Source organism: Stylophora pistillata, chromosome 11 (genome assembly GCF_964205215.1).
Source record: "Stylophora pistillata chromosome 11, jaStyPist1.2, whole genome shotgun sequence".
Lineage (NCBI taxonomy): Eukaryota > Metazoa > Cnidaria > Anthozoa > Scleractinia > Pocilloporidae > Stylophora > Stylophora pistillata.
This window is the reverse complement of record NC_142529.1, coordinates 21,901,068-21,921,423: the sequence shown is the minus strand read 5'-3', so window position 1 is coordinate 21,921,423 and position 20,356 is coordinate 21,901,068. Positions and strand designations below refer to the sequence as shown.

Genomic DNA, 20,356 nt, shown 5'->3' with positions numbered 1-20,356 from the left:
GCTCTTGTTGGATATGAGATGATTATAGCCAACTCAGCGCTACGCGCCTCGTTGGCTATCTATCATCTCATATCCAACGCGCGCTCGTGGAATAATTGTTAAATAACATGGTGAGAAGAGATAGATCAAATGACTTGAAAGGCGGTGGCGTGGTAATATATCGCGACAATTTGAACATTTTTGAACACCTAAAGTGGGACATTCATCAGGACTTGGAGGCTGTATGGATTAACATTACCATAAGATCACAGTCTACTTTACTTGGCTGCCTATACCGACCACCTGAATCAATCACGTTTTATGATGACTTACATGACCTGCTTAATAAAATATGGGTCAAGAGGAAGAACGTCATATTATTAGGTGATTTTAATTGTAATCTCTTAGCTAATGCGGCAGATACAGATCAAGATGCGTCATATGATTGTAATAGAATGAAAAGAATTTTTAGGCGTTTTGGTTACTTTAACGTCATTGAATCACCAACGCGCATCACAGCTAGCTCTAAGTCACTTATCGACCTCATTATTGTTAGCCCTAATTTGCAGGCATCAAATGTCTTAGCTGGTTCTATTGACCTGGGCATTTCGGACCATCATCTTATATTTGCTGCTTTTTCTACAAGGAGGAGTAATTCAAAGCCTAAGCTTATTACAGTAAGGAACTATAAGGATATGGATAATGAAAAACTCCAGAGAACCTTAGAAGAAGCTCCATGGCATATTGTGTCTGCCGTAGAGGATGTTGAGGACAGTGCTTACTTATGGGAAACCATGTTTGAAGACATTATAGAGTCCAACATCAAACGAAGGAATGTGAATGTCAGACACAAGTCACTTCACTGGATCAATACCGAAATCAGAAAGGCCATGCATCAAAGGTATAAGTGTTTAAAAGCTGCTCAAGGTAAACCCCATGATAATCCACAGTGGGATATCTATAGAGCTAAAAGAAATGCTGTTAGAAGTATGCTCAGGAAAGCTGAGGCCTCTTACTCGATTGGGCTATTTAAAGAATCTTCTTCACCTAAAGTTTTCTGGAAAATATCAAATCGTATACTTGGTAAGAGCAAAAGTGATAAAATTGGTCCCCTACAGGATTCTAATAACACTATTATTTCAGATGATAGGCAGAAAGCAAATTTGATTAATAACTATTTTATTGATATTGCACATGATCTTACTAAGAACTTGGATCCAGTACATTTAGATACTACTTTTTATATTAATAGAATTACTCCCACTATAGAGAATTTTTCTTTGAATTGGGATATAGTAAGAGATGTTTTAAAGTCTATTAATCCAAACAAAGCAGTAGGCCCTGATATTATTTCTCCTAAAGATCTTAAATTGGCACAGGACTCTGCTATTCAGGGTCTGCTAGAGGTGTTCAAAAAAAGCATGGACTGTTGTAAGTTCCCCCAACAATGGAAGGAGTCATTAGTTACACCTGTTTTTAAGAAAGGGAACAGGCTGGATCCTAACAATTACCGACCTATATCCTTGCTTAGTACACCAGGAAAGCTTCTTGAGAAGGTAGTGTGTAATTCACTTGATGATCATATGTTATCCAATGGCATTCTTACAGATAGACAATGGGGATTTAGGAGGGGCTATTCAACGGAGAGCCTCCTCCTTCATCTCACTGAGTCCTGGGGGAGTGCCCTGGATAGGGGTCATAGGGTTGGAGTCATAGTCATTGATTTCCGCAAAGCATTTGATTGTGTCAACCACAGTATTCTTACTGAGAAACTCAAGGCCGTTGGCTTGGCGGGTGATATGTGGAATTGGATCAATGACTATCTCTCCAACCGTATGCAAGGGACTAGTGTAAGTGGGTCTAGATCTGATAGAGTCCCCATTAGAGCTGGGGTCCCTCAGGGATCCTTACTAGGACCAAGACTATTTGCATCTTATGTTAATGACCTCCCTGAATCTATTACCAGTGGAGAAGTCTATATGTATGCTGACGATACCACAATATATGTAGTAGGGAATACTGTTGATGATATAACAACACGGTTACAGGCTGTTTTGGACCAGGTTAATTCCTGGTGTCTTAGTAACAGACTGATTCTACATGAAGGTAAATCCGAGGCAATGGTCTTAAGTACTACCCCCTTCATAGGTCCTTTGAAACAGCTGAAGTGGGGTGCGGACACCATTCGGTATGTGTCCTCCACCAATTGCCTTGGGGTTACAATTGATGATAAACTCTGTTGGTCTCAGCATGTTGCATTGGCTAGATCTGCATTTAATGCCAAAGTTAAAATGTTGAGACGTATAAATTTCCTATGTACATCTATCTTGGAGACTTTTTACTTTAGGATAGTTATACCAAGTGTTCTATATGGAATTGTAATTGGGGGTCTGGACCCAAGCTTAAAGATCTAGAAATGATTCACATCAGGGCTGCCAGGCTGATTCATAAGATACCAAATAGTTTTGAGGATAATGATGTACTTTCTAAGGTTGGCTGGATGCCTTTAGAATATTTTTATAAGCTACGTATCTTAACTATCACATATAATTCTTATTATAATTTAGGGTTGCGGGAAATTAATTGTTTGGTGACCAAGAACTCCAACAGCTATAACCTAAGGAAATCCCTGAATGTTGTACTTAATAGGCCCAAAACCGAACTGGGTCGTAGGTCCTTTGCTCATAGATCTGCAGTAGCATGGAATACACTTCCCGATAATTTTAAAGATTCTCCAAATTTATCTATTTTTAGATATAACTTAAAACAATCCAAGCAAACTGTCATGAATATTAATTTTGAAAAGGGAGGTAATGTTATACAAAACATGAAACCAAATTTTCACTATTACTAAAATTTTATGGTTTACTTAATTTATTCAACTTATAAATTTTATCATATCTGTATTTTATATAATTATAGACTATTTAGTTTAGGCAGGTCCACATCAGCTGTAAAGTTGCGCGAAATTTTAACCTGCGTTATTAAATAAAGTTATGTATGTATGTATGGACCATTTGTCAATGGACCGTCGTGTGATGTAGAACTCTTAGAGTCAAGCCAGCTTGAGCTGCAGCTACTCCAAAGCAGTGAACAGTGGGCGAATTCCTCAAAATTGTTTTATGTTTTCATCACAATACAAGAACTTTTGAGATTTGTATTTCCTTTCTCCAATGGAAACTGTTTTTGTTTGTAGCGGTAAATTTGAGATCGAAGTAGGTGGTTCGCACGTTACCTCATGCCACCATGCTGGTGGAAGTAACAATAGATATCTCACTAGCTCCTTTTGTTCGTCTACCAGTATTTAAATTTGACCCGCACACGTCAACGGTGAGTAACAAATGAGCCTTGGTCTTCCCAGGGAAGACTTCCTTATATAGCGCGCCTTCGTGCTCAAAAGCACACACAACCCACAATTCCTCTATTCGTTCCGACGAAGGGCTAACGCTCGAGACGTCAGCTTTAGTAATCGTTACGGTGGCCAATTTACAATTTCCACTTTGTTGATTTATCAAAATTATTTTGTTACCCCCCACCGACGCAGCCCCAAACAGTTTCTTTAGCAGCCCCGGCCGGACCAACACTCAGGGTCTTAAAATAATTGAGAAGAATATGCTACCTTTCTATAACATCAAGAAATGGTTAGATATTCTAGTCTTCTCGGATAGGGACGAATGAATGGAGGTCCCGTCTCCTGCAGGGTTAGGGGCAAGAGACGTTAATTTCCTACGCACGAGATTACTGTGTGATGGATGTCCTCCCCTGGGGAGGACATCCATCACATCGACTGTTCACATCGACTGCTCATCGATCTTCATCCAGCACCCTGCCTGCTGAATTTGTTACTGATGCGTCATTTTCTTAATTTAAACTTTTATCGACAAATGATGTACAGGCAATTATTTTGTCGTGTCCTAAAAAGTCCTGTCTTCTTGACCCGATTCCAACTACATTACTTGTTGAACATCTTGCTGTACTCCTACCTAGGATTACAAGGATGTTTAATCTATCGATGAGTACGGGTCATTCCCTGACTCCTTGAAACTTGCGATAGTGCGACCACTTCTCAAGAAACCTGGTCTTGAGCTTGTTCCTAAGAACTACAGACCAGTGAACAACCTACAGTACATTTCAAAGATAGCTGAGACTGTTGTTGCTGAGCAGCTGCATAAGCATTTGTCTTCGAATAATGTGCTTCCAGTGTATCAATATCCGGGCGTACCGCCTTCACCACAGTGCTGAAACCGCTCTGTTGAAGGTCGTAAACGATATTCTACTTAATATGGATAAACGTGTGACTTTACTTCTTCTTCTTGATCTGAGTGCTGCTTTTGATACTGTGGACTATGGCACGCTGCTACGACAATTGGAAAACTCCTTTGGTATCCAAGGCAATGTCCTTTCATGGTTTCAATCTTACCTCTCTAGTCGTTCTCAGTGCATTTCGGTACACAGTGCACTTTCAAGAAGATTCAACTTGGATTGTGGTGTTCCGCCGGGATCTTCAGTGGGTCCTTTTTTATTCACACTCTACACTAGTAGATTGTTTCGGATTGTTCAGTCGCATTTGCCTGACGTTCACTGTTTTGCAGACGATACCCAATTATATTTTTCTTTTTGTCCCAGTGACGTTATTGATGAGCTTTCCACCTTAAGTGCTTTGGAGTCCTGTGTTGATGATATTCGCTCGTGGATGTTAACGGACAGTCTTAAGCTATAAAGGATGATAAGTCTGAATTTTTGGTTATAGGAACACCTCGGCAGTTGGCTAAAGTTAATTCTCATCGCGTACGAGTGGGTGATTGCCACGTCTCAGCAGTCTCCTCTGCTAGAAACCTCGGCTCTTGGTTTGACACAAAATTGTCAATGGCTACCCACATAACGAAATTGTCTTGTTCTTGTTTTTATTATCTTTATATAATATTCGGCGTTTACGGAAGTACCTCTCTAGACGGTGCACTGAGACTTATGTGCATGTATTTGTGTAATCTAGGATTGACTTTTGTAACAGTATTTTGTATGGTATTCCTGACTATCAGTTAAATAGGCTTCAAAGAATACAGAATGCTGCTGCTAGACTGGTTTGTCAGCAAAGTAGCTACAGCCATACTACGCCCTTACTTTTTAATTTACACTGGCTACCAGTTAAATTTCGAATTGTTTTTAAAATTCTTTTAATGACATTTAAGGCTCTTAAAGGTTTAGCACCTACATATCTAGCCTCTTTAATTTCCATTAAGTCACCTTCACGGTGTAATCTTAAGAGCTCTCGTGATAACCTTCACCTTCGTTGCCCTAAAAAGTTGTCCGAGGTTAGTCTTGGTGACCGCTCCTTCACATATGCGGCGCCGAAACTTTGGAACATGCTTCCTCTGGAGATTAGGTCTGAAAGCACTGTTGCTGACTCCAGGTCTAAACTTAGGACACATTTATTTCGCGATGCGTTTTCATAGTCTGCTAAATGTTAATTATTTTGTGTATTGTGATCTTAACCTATCTATAATAGTTTTCATAGTCTGCTAAATGTTAATTATTTTGTGTATTGTGATCTTAACCTTTTTATATTAGTTTTCATAGTCTGCTAAATGTTAATTATTTTGTGTGTTGTGATCTTAACCTATTTATTATAGTTCTCTTAGTTTTAAACTATTTAAATAGTGATATGATTTTCTGAATTTTACCTCCATGTTATTTGATTTAGGGTTAGTTCTTAACTCTTATTGTAATGCGCATTTGAGCATATCGACATGGAATCTGCGCACTACAAATGCTGTATTATTATTATTATTTATTATTAAATTCTTCGCTCAAAGTTGAAGTCTTCGCTCGGCCTCCTAGACGATTCGTCGACAACATACAATGTTTTAATTCAAAGCTCAAGTTTCGATTTGAACACGATCCGCCGACAACATACAAGAGGGTCCTCTATACCCCTATGTAGTAATCGGTCACGTAAAAATATTTAATGACCTTTTCACGTATCACGAATAATATCCGAAACTCTTTCATGTTCACGCAAAATTCAAGAGAACCACGTTGAACTAATATTTTACTTTTCTAGTCTTGACCGAAGAGGACGTTAGGTCTTGTCTTATTTGTTCAAGAACCACTTGTGGTCTGCTTTATGACTTTAATCGATCCCTTTGAAGTCTACGTACAGTAAAAACCCTGGTCAAAAGCTAACCAGAACCGTTGGAGAACAACACCTACATTTTTAAAACAATAAAATAACTGGAAATCCATCACACAAAACAAATTGGTTCACGAATCACGTCTAATTCAGCTTTTCATTAACAGGTCAAGTTTAGACAAAAAAATTCGTCCACATTGACATTAGGAGATATATATTCTCTTACGTCATACCTACAGAAAATAGATTTAAGGCGCTCTTGTCTTCAAAAGTGCAGCTCAGGAATATGCATAATAAAACAATTATGAGATTCGGTTTTCGCATGAGACCAATAATGAGAGCGATAATCAGTTTGTGTTATCCGCCTCAGCCTCCGCCTATGGTAGATAACACAAACTTTGACCTTGATAATTCTCGCTATCATGATCTACCTCATCCAATAATTGTTAATTATTATCTTCAATCCCGATAGTTTTAAACACGACATGTCGCCGTGAATTGATGTCACTCATGATCACCCATAACGCACTGAGGGCCACACGGGCTCTTTTTCCCAACTCGAAAAAAGCGAGGAAACTTTAATCTTCCTGCTTGCCTTTGCGTTTTACAACATTTTCTTTTTTTAAAGTAATCAGTCGTCAATCTGAACACACCAAAACAAAGTTCTCGCTCACATTCATGCACTCCTGGCCTGAAATTGTCCGCCTCTTGGGCGGCACTCCCCTCACCTTCCCCTATGGGAGGTACCTGGCCCCCGAGGGGAACAGGCGCCCCTAAATCTCTTGCATTTATAGGGGTACGTCTAAGAACCGTAAATAAAAATTCGGCACTGGATTGCAGTCTCCCTTGTCTTGTGAATATCACGTGCTCTCGTCCATGATCTCCTGTTCTATGTCAGCCAGCTGCCTCACGCACTGATCCCGTCGTTCTTTAATAGTCGCCACAATCTGATCGTGTTGTTCAGGATATCTGACAAGATCCTCCTGCAGTGAAGAGGTTGATCTTAAGAGCTAATTTGAGGAAAGGTACTTAATAGCACTTTCTAAACCCAGTAAAACCTGTGTACAACGGGAACTTTCAATTCAAGAGACACCAACTTTAGTCCTAACTGGGGATATGACTGGTAACCTTGTACCTTCATTGAAGGGATACCTCTGCTCAAGGGACACCTTTTCCATTCATAAGGGCGTACACTGATTCCAAGTTCCATTGTAGATGTTATTTTCATTTAAAAGAAACCTCTATTCAGTGGACAGTTTTCATATTGACGAGGGTGTCCCCTGATCGGAGGTCCCATTGTATCTGCCACTATCATTCAAGGGACACCTCTGTGTGGGTGACATTCTCTCATTCAAAAGATGTCCTCTGGAACGCTACGTTTGACAAGTGAGTCGTGTGTCAACTGTAATAATGCCATGATGACAGGGAGAGGTAATCCTAACCCTTTGGATCGCTACGTTTGACAAGTGAGTCGTGTGTGAAATGTAATGATGCCAAGATGACAGGGAGAGGTAATCCTAACCCTTTGGATCGCTACGTTTGACAAGTCAGTCGTGTGTGAACTGTAATAATGCCGTGATGACAGAGAGGTAATCCTAACCCTCTGGATCGCTACGTTTGACAAGTGAGTCGTGTGTCAACTGTAATAATGCCAACATGACAGGGAAAGGTAATCCTAACCCTTTCACTCCATTGATCTTCTTAGTGATTCTCCTTACCATCTTCTATACAATTCTTATGATGCAAGTTTGGAGAATTTGGTATTGAATCAACTAAAAATCCAATAATTGATAGGACTATTTTTCTTTATTCTCTTCACTTGTCTGTTTGACATTGTATTGCGATTGTAAGGAGAAAATCTGTCTTGATCACTCATGGGAGTTGTGGAAAAAAAAACTACAACTAAGCAAAACACAATTTATCCCCACTCCCCAAACGTGGCTTAATTGTCGTGCTAGTGTGCGAGATATTATTTTTCTACCTGAAAACTGGCAGCTACTGTGGTAAGGCTCCGCACCTCCTGGGAACTGTGAAGACGAAGGAAAAGAAACCATAGCTTACACATACACAATGTAGTCAGCACTGTAAGTAAAACTGAGCGAATAATTACTTAAAAAGAACGTAGTCAAATTTCTTTGATAAGCACTGTGCCATAGCTTATGAAGTAACGTGGCTTGAAAATGTTATCGGTTTCCTTAATGTTAATTTTGCCGCGTGAGAATAATATTTGGAAAAAATAGCTGTTTACGTTTAAATCATCCTGAACTGCGAAACCATGCCCCTGCCAAACATGAAAAAAATCGCTATCCCATAGAACAACAGGGTTAATAACGCACATGACTGAGAGTTGGAAAGTCAATGTTTTTAAGTTACATGTACACGGATGTCATTATGCATTAAGGTTCAATATACTTCTGTACAGTAATGCATTAATTAGACCAAGTGCTCTACACAACTGCTTTATTCGAATATCCTGAACTTAATCATATACTTAACAATTATTCCATAAGCGCACGTTGGATATGAGATGATAGATAGCCAACAAGGCGCATAGCGCCGAGTTGGTTTTAATCATCTCGTATCCAACAGGTACGAGTGGAATAATTGTTTTATTAAAAAAAACGCCCCCAAGATATTAGACAAATCTTTTCGACTTTATTTTGTAAGAAGAAACTGGATGTTACAATGTAGAGATATTAGATTAGATACAATGAATATATGAAGTTCATATATTTTGAATTGCGGTATTAGATACGTATGATGCACGATCCTCTCAGCAGAGAGTGAACTTTATATATTCATTGTATCTGATTTATCATCACGGGTAAATTACGAATCAACTTAACGGCTTGCTCCCAGTTGGCTTGTTAGCTCAATTGGTAGAGCGCTGCGCTAGTATCGCTGAGGTCAGTGGTTCGAATCCTGTACAGGCCTGTTTTTTTTTTTTTTTTTTTTTTTTTTTTCAGGTCTGATTTTCGCTGTTGCATAAATAGCGCTCTCAACTGCGAGGACCGTGCATCATACGTATCTAATACCACAGTTCAAAATATATGAACTTCATATATTCATTGTATCTGATTTATCGTCACGGGTTTATTATGAATCAACTTGACGGCCTCCTCCCAGTTGGCTTGTTTGCTCAATTGGCAGAGCGCTGCACTAATATCGCAGAGGTCAGTGGTTCGAATCCCGTACAGACCTGATTTTCGCTATTGCATAAATAGCGCTCTCTACTGCGAGGATCGTGCATCATACAGATATTAGATTATGGTATATTGGGTCATATACCATAATGGCTAAGCGTAAAAAAAGTCTTGAATTGCATTATCCAATGATCCAGATTTTAATAAAACGATATCTACAAATAATCACATGACTGCAGTCAAAGGTGTGCTAACCAGTAGAATACAAATGATCTAATAGCTGTGGCATTTATCCAAATAGGAAAAAATGCTAGATGTCATTCTTATTTTGCAGATGGTAATCAATGCGATTAAATACTAAATGGAAAAAAGAAAAACAGAGAATTTGTATGAAATCATCACTTACAAATCATATCCCTCAACTGTGTTTTTGGCCATGTCTCTCAAGTAATTGATATCATGCTGGTATCGTACCACTAAGGAAGACCCCTTAGGGTTTCCAATGCCTAAAATGAAAAAAGAAAAAAAAAAAAAAAAAACAGTAATTTGTCAACAAAGCTCTTCCAGTAACACATCAACTTATTACTCAGGGTTTTTAACATCTTTTTTTCTAGATAAAAAAGATGCAAAAGAAGTCGCAAGGTTCGTTTTCCTAAGGGGGGTTTTAGGGTGTGCTCCCCTATACATACAATCATACATACATACATATATACATACATAGGTTGACCACTCCCCATAGGGGCTTTTCAGGGCCAACACCCACCCATCCTACCCAGGGGAGGACATCCACCACACAGCAATCTCGTGCGTGGGAAATTAACGTCCTCTACCCCTAACCCTGCAGGAGACGGGACTTACAGTTTATTCATCCCTATCCGAGAAGACTAGAATATCTATCTATTTCTTGATTATAGAAAGGTAGCAAATTCTCCTCACTTATTTTAAGACCATGAGTATTAGTCCAGCCGGGGCTCGAACCCTTGACCTCCCGCACAACACAATCCTATCCCCCCCCCCCCCACTAAAAAGAAAACAAGGTACCAAAAAGAGTGCTTGAAGGCTAGACAGACAAAATGAAAAGGTCTTGTGGCAGCAGAAGACCACCTGCAATCACCCATCATTGAAACCCCTGCTATTGCAGGGCACTTTGACTGTGTGTCATAAAACCAAATGTACAGTGTTATTACAACAGCCAATAATCTCAATTCATTCAAAAATTGGCAGCATTCTTTTAAACCACTAGCAGTACAAGGTGGGGCAAAGCTGCCAGGTTGTTCCTTTGTCGACAGTTACCTTGTAACAGCCTTTCAAGATCTTCAATCTCTTGTCTAATAATATCAGCTCTCTGCATTCCCTCAAAAATGCTAAAAAAACAGATGAAAAGAAGCTTAAAGTGAGACAATGAAAAAAAAAAAAGGAAAAATCACCTGTAAATTTTATCTTGCCATGAAATCTTCAGTGTATTCCAAAATGGATACTACATACATTTATTTAATATCAACCCTGAACTACTATGAGTGATCAAGACTGATCTTCTCCTTACCATATCAATACAATATCAAGCAGACAAGAGATGAGAATAAAGAAAATATCAATTAGGAAATACCGTATTTATTCGCCTATAAGCCGAGACCCTAAACTTCTTCATGTCAGCAGCTTTGCATTGAAATAAAAAATAAACACAAAACATTCGGCTATAAGCCGAGACCTAATAATTGCAAAGTACACCACGCGTGTCGTTAACTGAGATGAATTAACATAAACCGAAAACAAAAGGAGCTTCCCCCTCGGGAAACATGTAACCAAAAAGTAGGTTATTTACTCAGTTGTTATTGGTCGTTTAATTGAAAGTAACAACAAATCACAGATAAGTTGAATTTAATGTGTAAATAAATAGAACCATGCGTGACATAACAAAACATTCACCTGAGTTCAGAATCCTGTCTCAAACAATCGCTCTCTTTCAAAGTTATCGTAATCGATCATCATGCCGAAAGTTCGTCGTTGCTGAAGCAGAGGCCGTCGAGAACAACTCCGACATCGCTAGAGATTACAGAATTAGTGAATCGATGGTGCGTCGCTGGCGAAAAGATTAAGCGAACCTGTTTTATGGTGAGCTTAAAATGTCAGCAAAGCGAGAGACGATGGGCTGCTTTTCGCCAAAGTATCCTGAATTGGATCAAACACTACTGGACTGGTTTTCAGAGCAGGGGAGTCAAGGTAAGTCTTTCGCTTCTTTAAAACAATGAAAAGCTTCGATCAACTGATATCTGTCAGATCGTGTTGCAATGTTTACACAAACCGTGGGAATGACCGCTTCTGATTGGCCAGTTTTTCATGTCGTCAAAAGAAGTCAAACAATTGATCTCTGTTATCTTTTACAGGAATTGCTGTACGCGGATTAATTCTACGGCTAAAGGCGAAGGAGTTGAGCAGTGATCTAGACTTCAAAGCCTCACTGGGTTGCTACCAGAGATGGAAAAAGCGCCATTCCATCAGCCTTCGCACTAGGACAACCCTGGCCCAGCGACTCCCACAAGATCTGGAAGAAAAGATCATCCTGTTCCATCGGTTCGTGATCGCACTTCGGCAGCGGTATGGCCATTCGCTCTCCAGGCTGTTCAATATGGATGAAACTCCTATGCGATTCGAGCTTCCGTCGAGCAGAACCAACAATGATTTACATGTACCTACCCTTCGTGATCTCGGAAATTTGTGTTTGTTGATAATCGCTCGGCTTACAGTCGAATAAACATTGAATTTCGAATCTTGTTAAGCACCCTTAAATATTTTTTGGCGAAAATACACGGCTATAAGCCGAACCCCCTTCCTTGGCGAGAATTTACCTGTTCTCAGTTTGATTTGTTGGAAAAATCGCTCGGCTTATAGGCGAATAAATACGGTAGCTAGTTGATCCAATAGTAAATTCTCAGAACTTACATCATAAGAATAGTATAACAGACAGTAAAGAGAGTTACTAAATGGATCTTGAGAGTGATGGGGTTAATGTGAAAAATCATGTTCTTTATCCATGTACTTACTCATGTGAGGAGAGACTTGGCTCTGTTTTCACAATGTCACTTAAAAAAAAAAAAAAAATCTTATGTCACTTAAAAAGTCAGGAAAAAACTGTTACCAGACACTTGCCTATGTTGAAAGGTTTAGAAACTCCTTTAACTACTGGTATACCACAGAAAAACATCTATTCAATGTTTCTGATGGTCTCCACGGCCACAAACTATAGTTAAAAATCCTGTTTATGATCATTTCTCATAAGCAAACATGTTTCAAATGTACCTGGCCTATGATTGGCTTTATTCAAAAGTGTGCAGGAGATTTAGACTGGCAAGCACAGATAAGTTTGCTCCCTCTAGGGTGTGTTGTTCACCTTCTTATACAGAGTTCACGTGGGGGACACAGTGGCCTTTTAGCCAGTGCACTAAATTCTGGGTCAAGAGCTCCGTGTTTGAGACCTGACTGGGCCATTGCAATGTGTTCTTAGGTAAAACACTTAATTTTCACAGTGTCTCTCTACCCAGGAGTGTTAATGGGTTTGGGTGAACTGTCAGGGATGGGTGATGAAATGCGACGGTTAACCTTGCAATGGACTAATGAATAAAGGCTGGAAGTTTCTAAAGAAACTGTGGTGCTGCATCGGTGGGGGTAACAAGGTAATTTGGTTATATCAACTAAGTTGAAATTGTAAATTGGCCACAGCAACAAGTTAAACAACTGACATCCTATCCAGGGGGAAGTACAGTCATACTTCTAGTTGCTTTATGCTTTGAAAACCTGGATAAGATCCAGCTGAAGGGGCCATTTGGCTCAAGTGCAAACTTTACCGTAGAGCAGGTTAAAATCTATTTCATCAGTTGCGTGAAAAGACCTTCAATAACTCTACTAAACCTGAGTTATAATTGTCATTTTTAAATTCATTCCATAAGACAAACAAAACAGTGGACCTGTGCGTGCATCTTCTGTCCTCCTCCTGAGAAAAAAAATTCAACAAAATAATGAAAAACTAGTTTGCAACAACAGAGAGATTTAACATATTTCTAAGCACTTCCTCTAAATAACCCCTGAGAGGGACTTGTTTTGTCAAGTAGAGGCAACATTTTACCATTGAAGACTTGAGGTTCTAGCTAATAACCTGATTGCTACATGTACAAGTACAAGAGTAATACACAAACATGAATTGATAAGCTATAGGGGAATCCTTGTTTACGATATTTGCCTCATTAGCAAAAGCAATTCAGTTTCTGATGGAGCTAAAAATAAATCAGTTCTGAATATCGAAAGGTCAAAGTATGATTAACTCCGCCAATGAATACGAGCCTGATGCATTGAATACTTTTTGTGCAACACGGGTTTAAAAACTCAAAATTTTACATAGAATGTAGGAGCTTATTAGTGCATTTGCCACCCAATTTTGCAGTTTTTGATGGACTATAAATTTTCTCCTTGAATATTACACCCAAAGAGCTAAAAATTTCACCATGTACTAAGGTTTTCTAGCTTCTAGCTAAAGAGCTGCCTGAAGTCAATTTGTATCTAACATGCTTCCTTCTTTACGCAAAGCTGTATGCAAATGAGCAAAAATGTAAACAATGACGTCAGCATGAATCTGCCTATATGTACAAATAAAAACAAGAGATGTACACGAAACTATTTCAACTTAATTATTGTGCAAATTCCAAGTTCGTGGCATGTCATTAAGAAAGTTCTATGCACGAAGTATTTTAATCCCGTGGAGTATTACAGTTTACTGTATATGACTACCCGCATCTAATTTCTCCTTACAATATCACCCCTGAATCACACATTAAGTTCACGAGAATAGAGGAAATAATCTCCAACTAAAGACGCTCTTGATTGTTAACCAAATTCTCCTTGTCAGCACCTCAGGAAATGTATAGAGAACAGTATGGAGAATATGCATACTGATGTAAGGGTGAAGAGGGTTAATAAAAATGCTCTTCAAACATTGAAATAAATGTTGTGTGCAGCTCAGTGGTTGAGCATCTTACCAGTTGTCAAATGACAAAGCATGCAATCAGAGGTTTAAAATAATAATCATTATTTTCTTTGTAAAAAAGGTGCATGTCAAAAAACATTTTTCATCATACCTCAACAAATGACTGGAATCTTGGTTTTGGGGCTTGTATTTCTATAAACAATAAAAAGAATTTTATAAAAGCACTGACAGGATTTCTACAGCTACCAACACCTACATTACAAATGACTTACTCAGAACATTACTACGGTAAGCCAAGCAAACCAGAACAACCTACATGTACAATTAAACACTGCTAATGGAATAAAAGTGATCAATCACAACTGACTTGTACTTTAATAGCCAGTCTTAGAGTGGAAAAACATGACACCAAAATTGAGCAATCAGTTTTCATGAACCCAGGTTTCTGTGGCATGAAATGATGACGAGTATTCTACCTCCGCCTAGATGGGATGCTAATCTATTCCCAGCACCCCCTCCCACCACCACTGAGTGACCAAGACAAATTTTCTCCCTACAACAGCAATACAATGTCAAACAGACTAGTGACAAGAATAAAGAAAAATATCAAATAACAGTTGAACACAGTTTTTGATACCTTTGTATCTTTCACCATTTTCTCTAAAACCCTTGATCTCTCGATCGCCAAAACTGGCAGCAAGTTAACAATACAAACTTTGTTTTTTTGAAAGTTAAGATATGCACATTTCCTTTGTTCAACATGTTAAATTGGATTCCCTTCTATCAAGAGGCATACGTCAACAGATGCGCATTAATTCTCAAGAGAATGCTCCATAAAATACCAGAGTACCTGAAATCTCTGCCTCAACTGAATTCTGATGTTCACTCCAGAAATACCCGTTAAAGCAATCTAAACCTATGCTGCCCCAAATATAGCACCCCTACCGAAGGGGGATGAATGTTCACAGTTAGATCCATCAAAGACTGGAATAATTTAGAGAAAACGCTCAGAAACTCTAAAGACACAAAAAAGTTTAAAAAAGACACTAATAAACACTCTTTTAAAAAGCCAGATAGAAACTAACAATTTCAGTGCGCCATTTTAGATTCTTTGTTAATTAATGATTTTCTGTAATCAAATAACACTTAATAGTATTGTATATATAGGTACAGAGGTAGAGGGCCACAGGATCATCAGTTTAACTACTATCACATCCTACCCTCTTGAAATAAAGTCTATTCAATTTGTATTGTATTGTATTGCAAGCTGACGTATGTGCCATTGCCATGGTGACATCAATATACCCTTGTAGAATGAGACATATTTAAAGCCTATGCTAATGGTATGTTTTTCCTATGTTTAGCTATGTTTTACCTATGCAATGCTTCAGACTGCCTATATAACTACTATTTTGCATGAAAACCACATAGTGTAGGGTATGTAAAGGTTATGTTGATACTATGAAAAATCTATTGAAAAAATTGATAGGTTTTAAACGTCTATGTAAAATCTATTTTAGAACTTCACATAGTTTTTAAATAGCTATTTATTACCTATGTGTTACATGGGTTGATTTTTTATCTTGACATACATAGTAAATACATCCTACTTATTTACTATATAACAATAAAAATCTCTGAAATATTGTAACATAGCTTTTACATACTGCTATGTAATTCCTATGCAATATAGAGTGTAACTCTTGGATCTAACATACGTAGTGAATACATCCTATTTATTTACTACATAACAATACAAAACTTTGAAAAATGGTAACATAGCTTTTACATACTGCTATGTATTTCCTATGCAATGTAGAGTGTAACTTTTGGATCTAACATACATTGTAAATACATCCTATTTATTTACTATGTAACAATACAAAACTTTGAATAATGGTAACAGCTTTTACATACTGCTATGTATACTTGCTATACTGCAGGTGATTAAGTTTGAAGAAGTCACTCATTGCCCTAACACACATTGTAAATACATCTTATTTCTTTACCATGTAACAATTTATATCAATCACTTTGGGTAAAACAAATAGTTATATAGCACTTTAATAAAAATTGGATCATTAGATAATGCAATTCATGACTTTTTATTGGCTTAGCCATTATGGTATATGAGCCAATATACTATAATCTACAAATAAGGTAAGCGTGCGCGTCAGCTTAAAATCAAAAGGGAGCTAAAAATCCGGTTTCTTCTTACAAAATTATAATTTGTTGGGGGCGTTTTTAATAAAACAATTATTCCACTTGCGCTTGTTGGATGAGATGATTATAGCCAACTTGGTGCTATGTGCCTCGTTGACTATCTATCATCTCATATCCAATGCGCGCTCATGGAATAATTGTTAAATATACTTTCCACCTAGTGAAAAACTGTACAAAGACAGCCCAAAATTAACAAGAACATTTAGGCTTCGCAAAAGAACAGGATTTCTGTGCCTTGTAAACCACAGAGATATTCAATTTCAAGAGCTCTAAAATGCAGAAAATGACTCCCCTATTGCTTAAGAGTGGCTATTTAAAATTTCAAAGAAAGTGGTTTAAACATCAGGGCTGTGCCATAAGGGTGCAGCCTGGGTACCTCAGACAACTAACACTTGACTTTGGGTCACAACATAAACCTAATTTTTTCATATGTGCTGTAAAATTTGCTCCACCTCAGTTTACGCCATGAAAAATATATTCTTTCTTTAAAATAAGAACTCCACCACAGAATATCACACACCAATAATATTAGTCTTAAAATATGACAGGAGGGTACCTGTTGGATGTTTTAACTCTTGTAATGTGGTTCACCACTGTCCTCCCTCGGTATTTAGGCAGCTGGTCATAATCTCTCTCCAAAACTTCAATAAGGCCATAATAATTACTGACCAAATTGCAACAGCACTTTTGATAAGCACAAATTGCTTGCTGACATTTTTCTTCAACCTTAGCATAGGTGTGTATTGTACCAAAGTTGTTGTTACCCTCAAGGTCTTGGAATTCAACAGTAAAATCATTTCATGGTACTCCTTACCAAAAAAGATGGCCTTGAAGTATACTTTAAGTATCCTACAAGTATACTGCATCAGTAGTGGTTAAACTGCAATCATACTTAATAATACTTCAATAGTACTGCACTTACTTAGTACATCTGCAGTACCCTTTGTGATACTGCTCAAGTGAAAATCATTTTCTTTGTTGTTGATGTTGGATTCAAGTATACTTTAAGTATACTGCGCGGGTGAAAATCATTTTCTTTGTTGTTGATGTAGGGTACAAGTATACTTTAAATGTCTCACACAAATATACCAAGAAATGTATATACCTGTACATGTTTATCATGAAATTTATTATTTAAACTAAGTTTTAGTAAATCTTAACGTTAATATACATTTTTTCATAAAGCAGCATTCAGTTACATTAAGTGCAAATTGTCAATTTAAATCCAATGTAGTCATATCACAGATTTGCTTTCTAACCTCAAAGGCCTCTTGGATTCCACAGTAATAAAAGTTTTTATTGTGATGCAAAATGTCTCATGTCCGGAGATGTGCCAAAATCATAATACATAAACATAATCATAAGCATGGGTCAACGCTTCAGACTGTGCACATTCATTTGTAGGCAAGAATTCTAACGTACTTTAATCGCTTCCTTCTCTTGTACAAAAACTGGTTTGTTTATTTGTAGAAAATTTAGTCATTAGAATTTCTTTATAATTTGCATGCAACAAGCTTGTAACAATACTCACAAGTTAACACCATTTTGCTAACAATTTAACAGAGAGATCTTTAGTTATCCCTTGTTGAAGGTTCACTCGATTATCTAAAATATCCTTTGTTAAATATCAATTTTTTTCAACACTCCAGTTACTTATTTCCTAAAATATTTTCATGACAAATTTCATGAAATTCTAATGAGTGGTTCTCAAGAAATAGGGATATTTCCGAGAAACCAATTTACCATTCAATCGCAATTTTATACTTACTAAATATGTGCTGCATTTAACTGGGTTCTTTCGGTAACAATGAAAAAGCTGAGAATTGCTGGGTTCTTTGCACCATTAACTTTTCTAACATGTCTTTGTAATAAAAAATTAAAGCCCTCAATACACTGCGCCAACTATGGAGAAAAATAGCACAGATAGTGCGGATACATGTTGAGTAAATAAAATGACCACTCTATTGACGGCATGTTTGTTTTTTTTGTAATCCTTGTGTGCGCGCTGAATTGCATCAGCAAAAGCGCGTGTGAAAACTGTGTTTAGCCACCTTAAGCCACCATGTCTCCTACAACATCAACCCCCTACACATGTACCGTACCTTAACTTGCGGTACTGGACTAAAGATCAACAGGTCATCAGGCTGCTGAGTAGGTGGTACAGCAGGTAGCTTATCCCACACACACTCCTCTGACTGCATGCATGGCAGGAATACAAAGCTGTGTTTGGGTGTAAGTTGTGTTGGCCTGTCGACAGAACAAGATCAGGCAGATAAGCACTCTTTTATATACACCTTTTCAAACTTTTTTAGTTTTTTGACAAAGTACTCATATTTTTCTTTGCCATAAGTATTACACTTTAATTTATAGAGTAAAGGGAGGGAAATAGTCAATTCACTTGATATGGAAAACTATTTTTGTTGTAGCTTACTGCCAAATCATTCAGTGAATTTTCCAATGAAAATGGTAAAAGTATATACGTTTGTAAAAAACATACCTCTGACCCTGGCCTAAACAAAAATCCTAACCAGTAAACAAGCCTCAGTTGTCACATTATTGGTAGGTATATAAGGATTCCATACATGGTGGGATTCAAACTCATTTCCAAGGTAAGTTTAAAGTTTTTGAAACTATAGCTTGACTTTTAATTTTCTTTGTTCAAGATTGTTTTTTATCTTTAAGATCTGAAACAGTTAGGGGAAAATTTAATTCCATGTAAACTTTTGCAACAAGAAAAAAATTGGAGTCTCAATGAACACACTGTACATGGACATGTATCTTGGATTGACAACAAAGCTCAGAATGTGTGATCACAGGAAACCACATATTTTAAAGAGAAAACAAAACAACATGTGCACTCACCAGTTATTTGGCACATCTTCTGTCAGCCACTCTTGTAGAATTGTAATGTTCTTGGGCAAACACCTGTACACATTATTTAACACTTTCCCATATATCAAATTTCAGCCATTGTCATGCTACTTTACTAATTTACTAATAACTTACAAACAATGTGACCTAGGACTGTAAAAATTGGTCAGAATGATGTCTTTACATAGGGCTTCAAGACAAAAAAAAGTTTGCCTCCAATGGAGCTCACAACCTCCTAATGACTATATGACACGAATCAAATTAGCATAATTTATGCAAATTTATTTTTCATATTTCAGTCGGAGGGCTGACAGAGTTATGTATGACAAAATGTTAGAGAAGAACTTTTTCCCACACCTTTCAGCTGTAAATCCTCCAAATTTGGTGCAAATTTAGCCAATAATAAATAAGTTATGAATATTTATTGTGAATCCATCAAAGTGTTAAATTTGCATGAAAAATGTACCTAACATGTCACTTTTTGCAGTAGGAGTTCAGCAGGGTTGGCTATGAAATTGTTGGTGAAGTGAGCCGTCCTTTACCTTGGAAAGTGAAAAATATCTTTACTCCAACCCTCTGTCACACAGTTACACATTTTCTGTCATGCCCAAGCATAATACAATCCTTACTACAATGTACATTTGCTCTTACGTAGATCAATTGACCCACCAGAAGGCTTTCACTTATGTGAATGAAACCTAACAAACTCTGAAAAAGGTGAAAATTACAATGTTTACAATGTTTCAATAAAGTCTACAATCTTTCAACAGTATAAAATCTTTCAACAGTATAAAATCTTTCAACAGTATAAAATCTTTCAACAGTATACAATCTTTCAACAGTATAAAATCTTTCAACAGTATAAAATCTTTCAACAGTATACAATCTTTCAACGTTTGTATGGGTAATCCGGTGAATGGTATATCTCAAAGCAATTTTTGTCGCTGGATATATGCATGTACCGGTTACACTGCAGAGCTTTACAGTAACTTTGAACTCTTAACTGTTTCTTCTCCTTCTGCCAGCACACCACAC

At 37.5% G+C, this 20,356-nt stretch overlaps 1 protein-coding gene across 1 annotated transcript; it reads right to left on the bottom strand.

Annotated features, from left to right (window-relative positions):
* Positions 1-6,235: 6,235 nt before the first annotated feature.
* Positions 6,236-20,350, bottom strand: LOC148720611 (uncharacterized). Its single transcript, XM_088737881.1, has 8 exons — positions 19,313-20,350; positions 18,553-18,697; positions 13,215-13,240; positions 12,294-12,332; positions 10,546-10,616; positions 9,659-9,758; positions 8,091-8,136; positions 6,236-7,092 (listed from the first exon to the last, which is right to left on the bottom strand). Exons 2-8 carry the CDS (start codon positions 18,649-18,651, stop codon positions 6,970-6,972), a joined length of 504 nt encoding a protein of 167 aa, XP_088594007.1. The 5' UTR covers positions 18,652-18,697; positions 19,313-20,350; the 3' UTR covers positions 6,236-6,969.
* Positions 20,351-20,356: the final 6 nt, after the last annotated feature.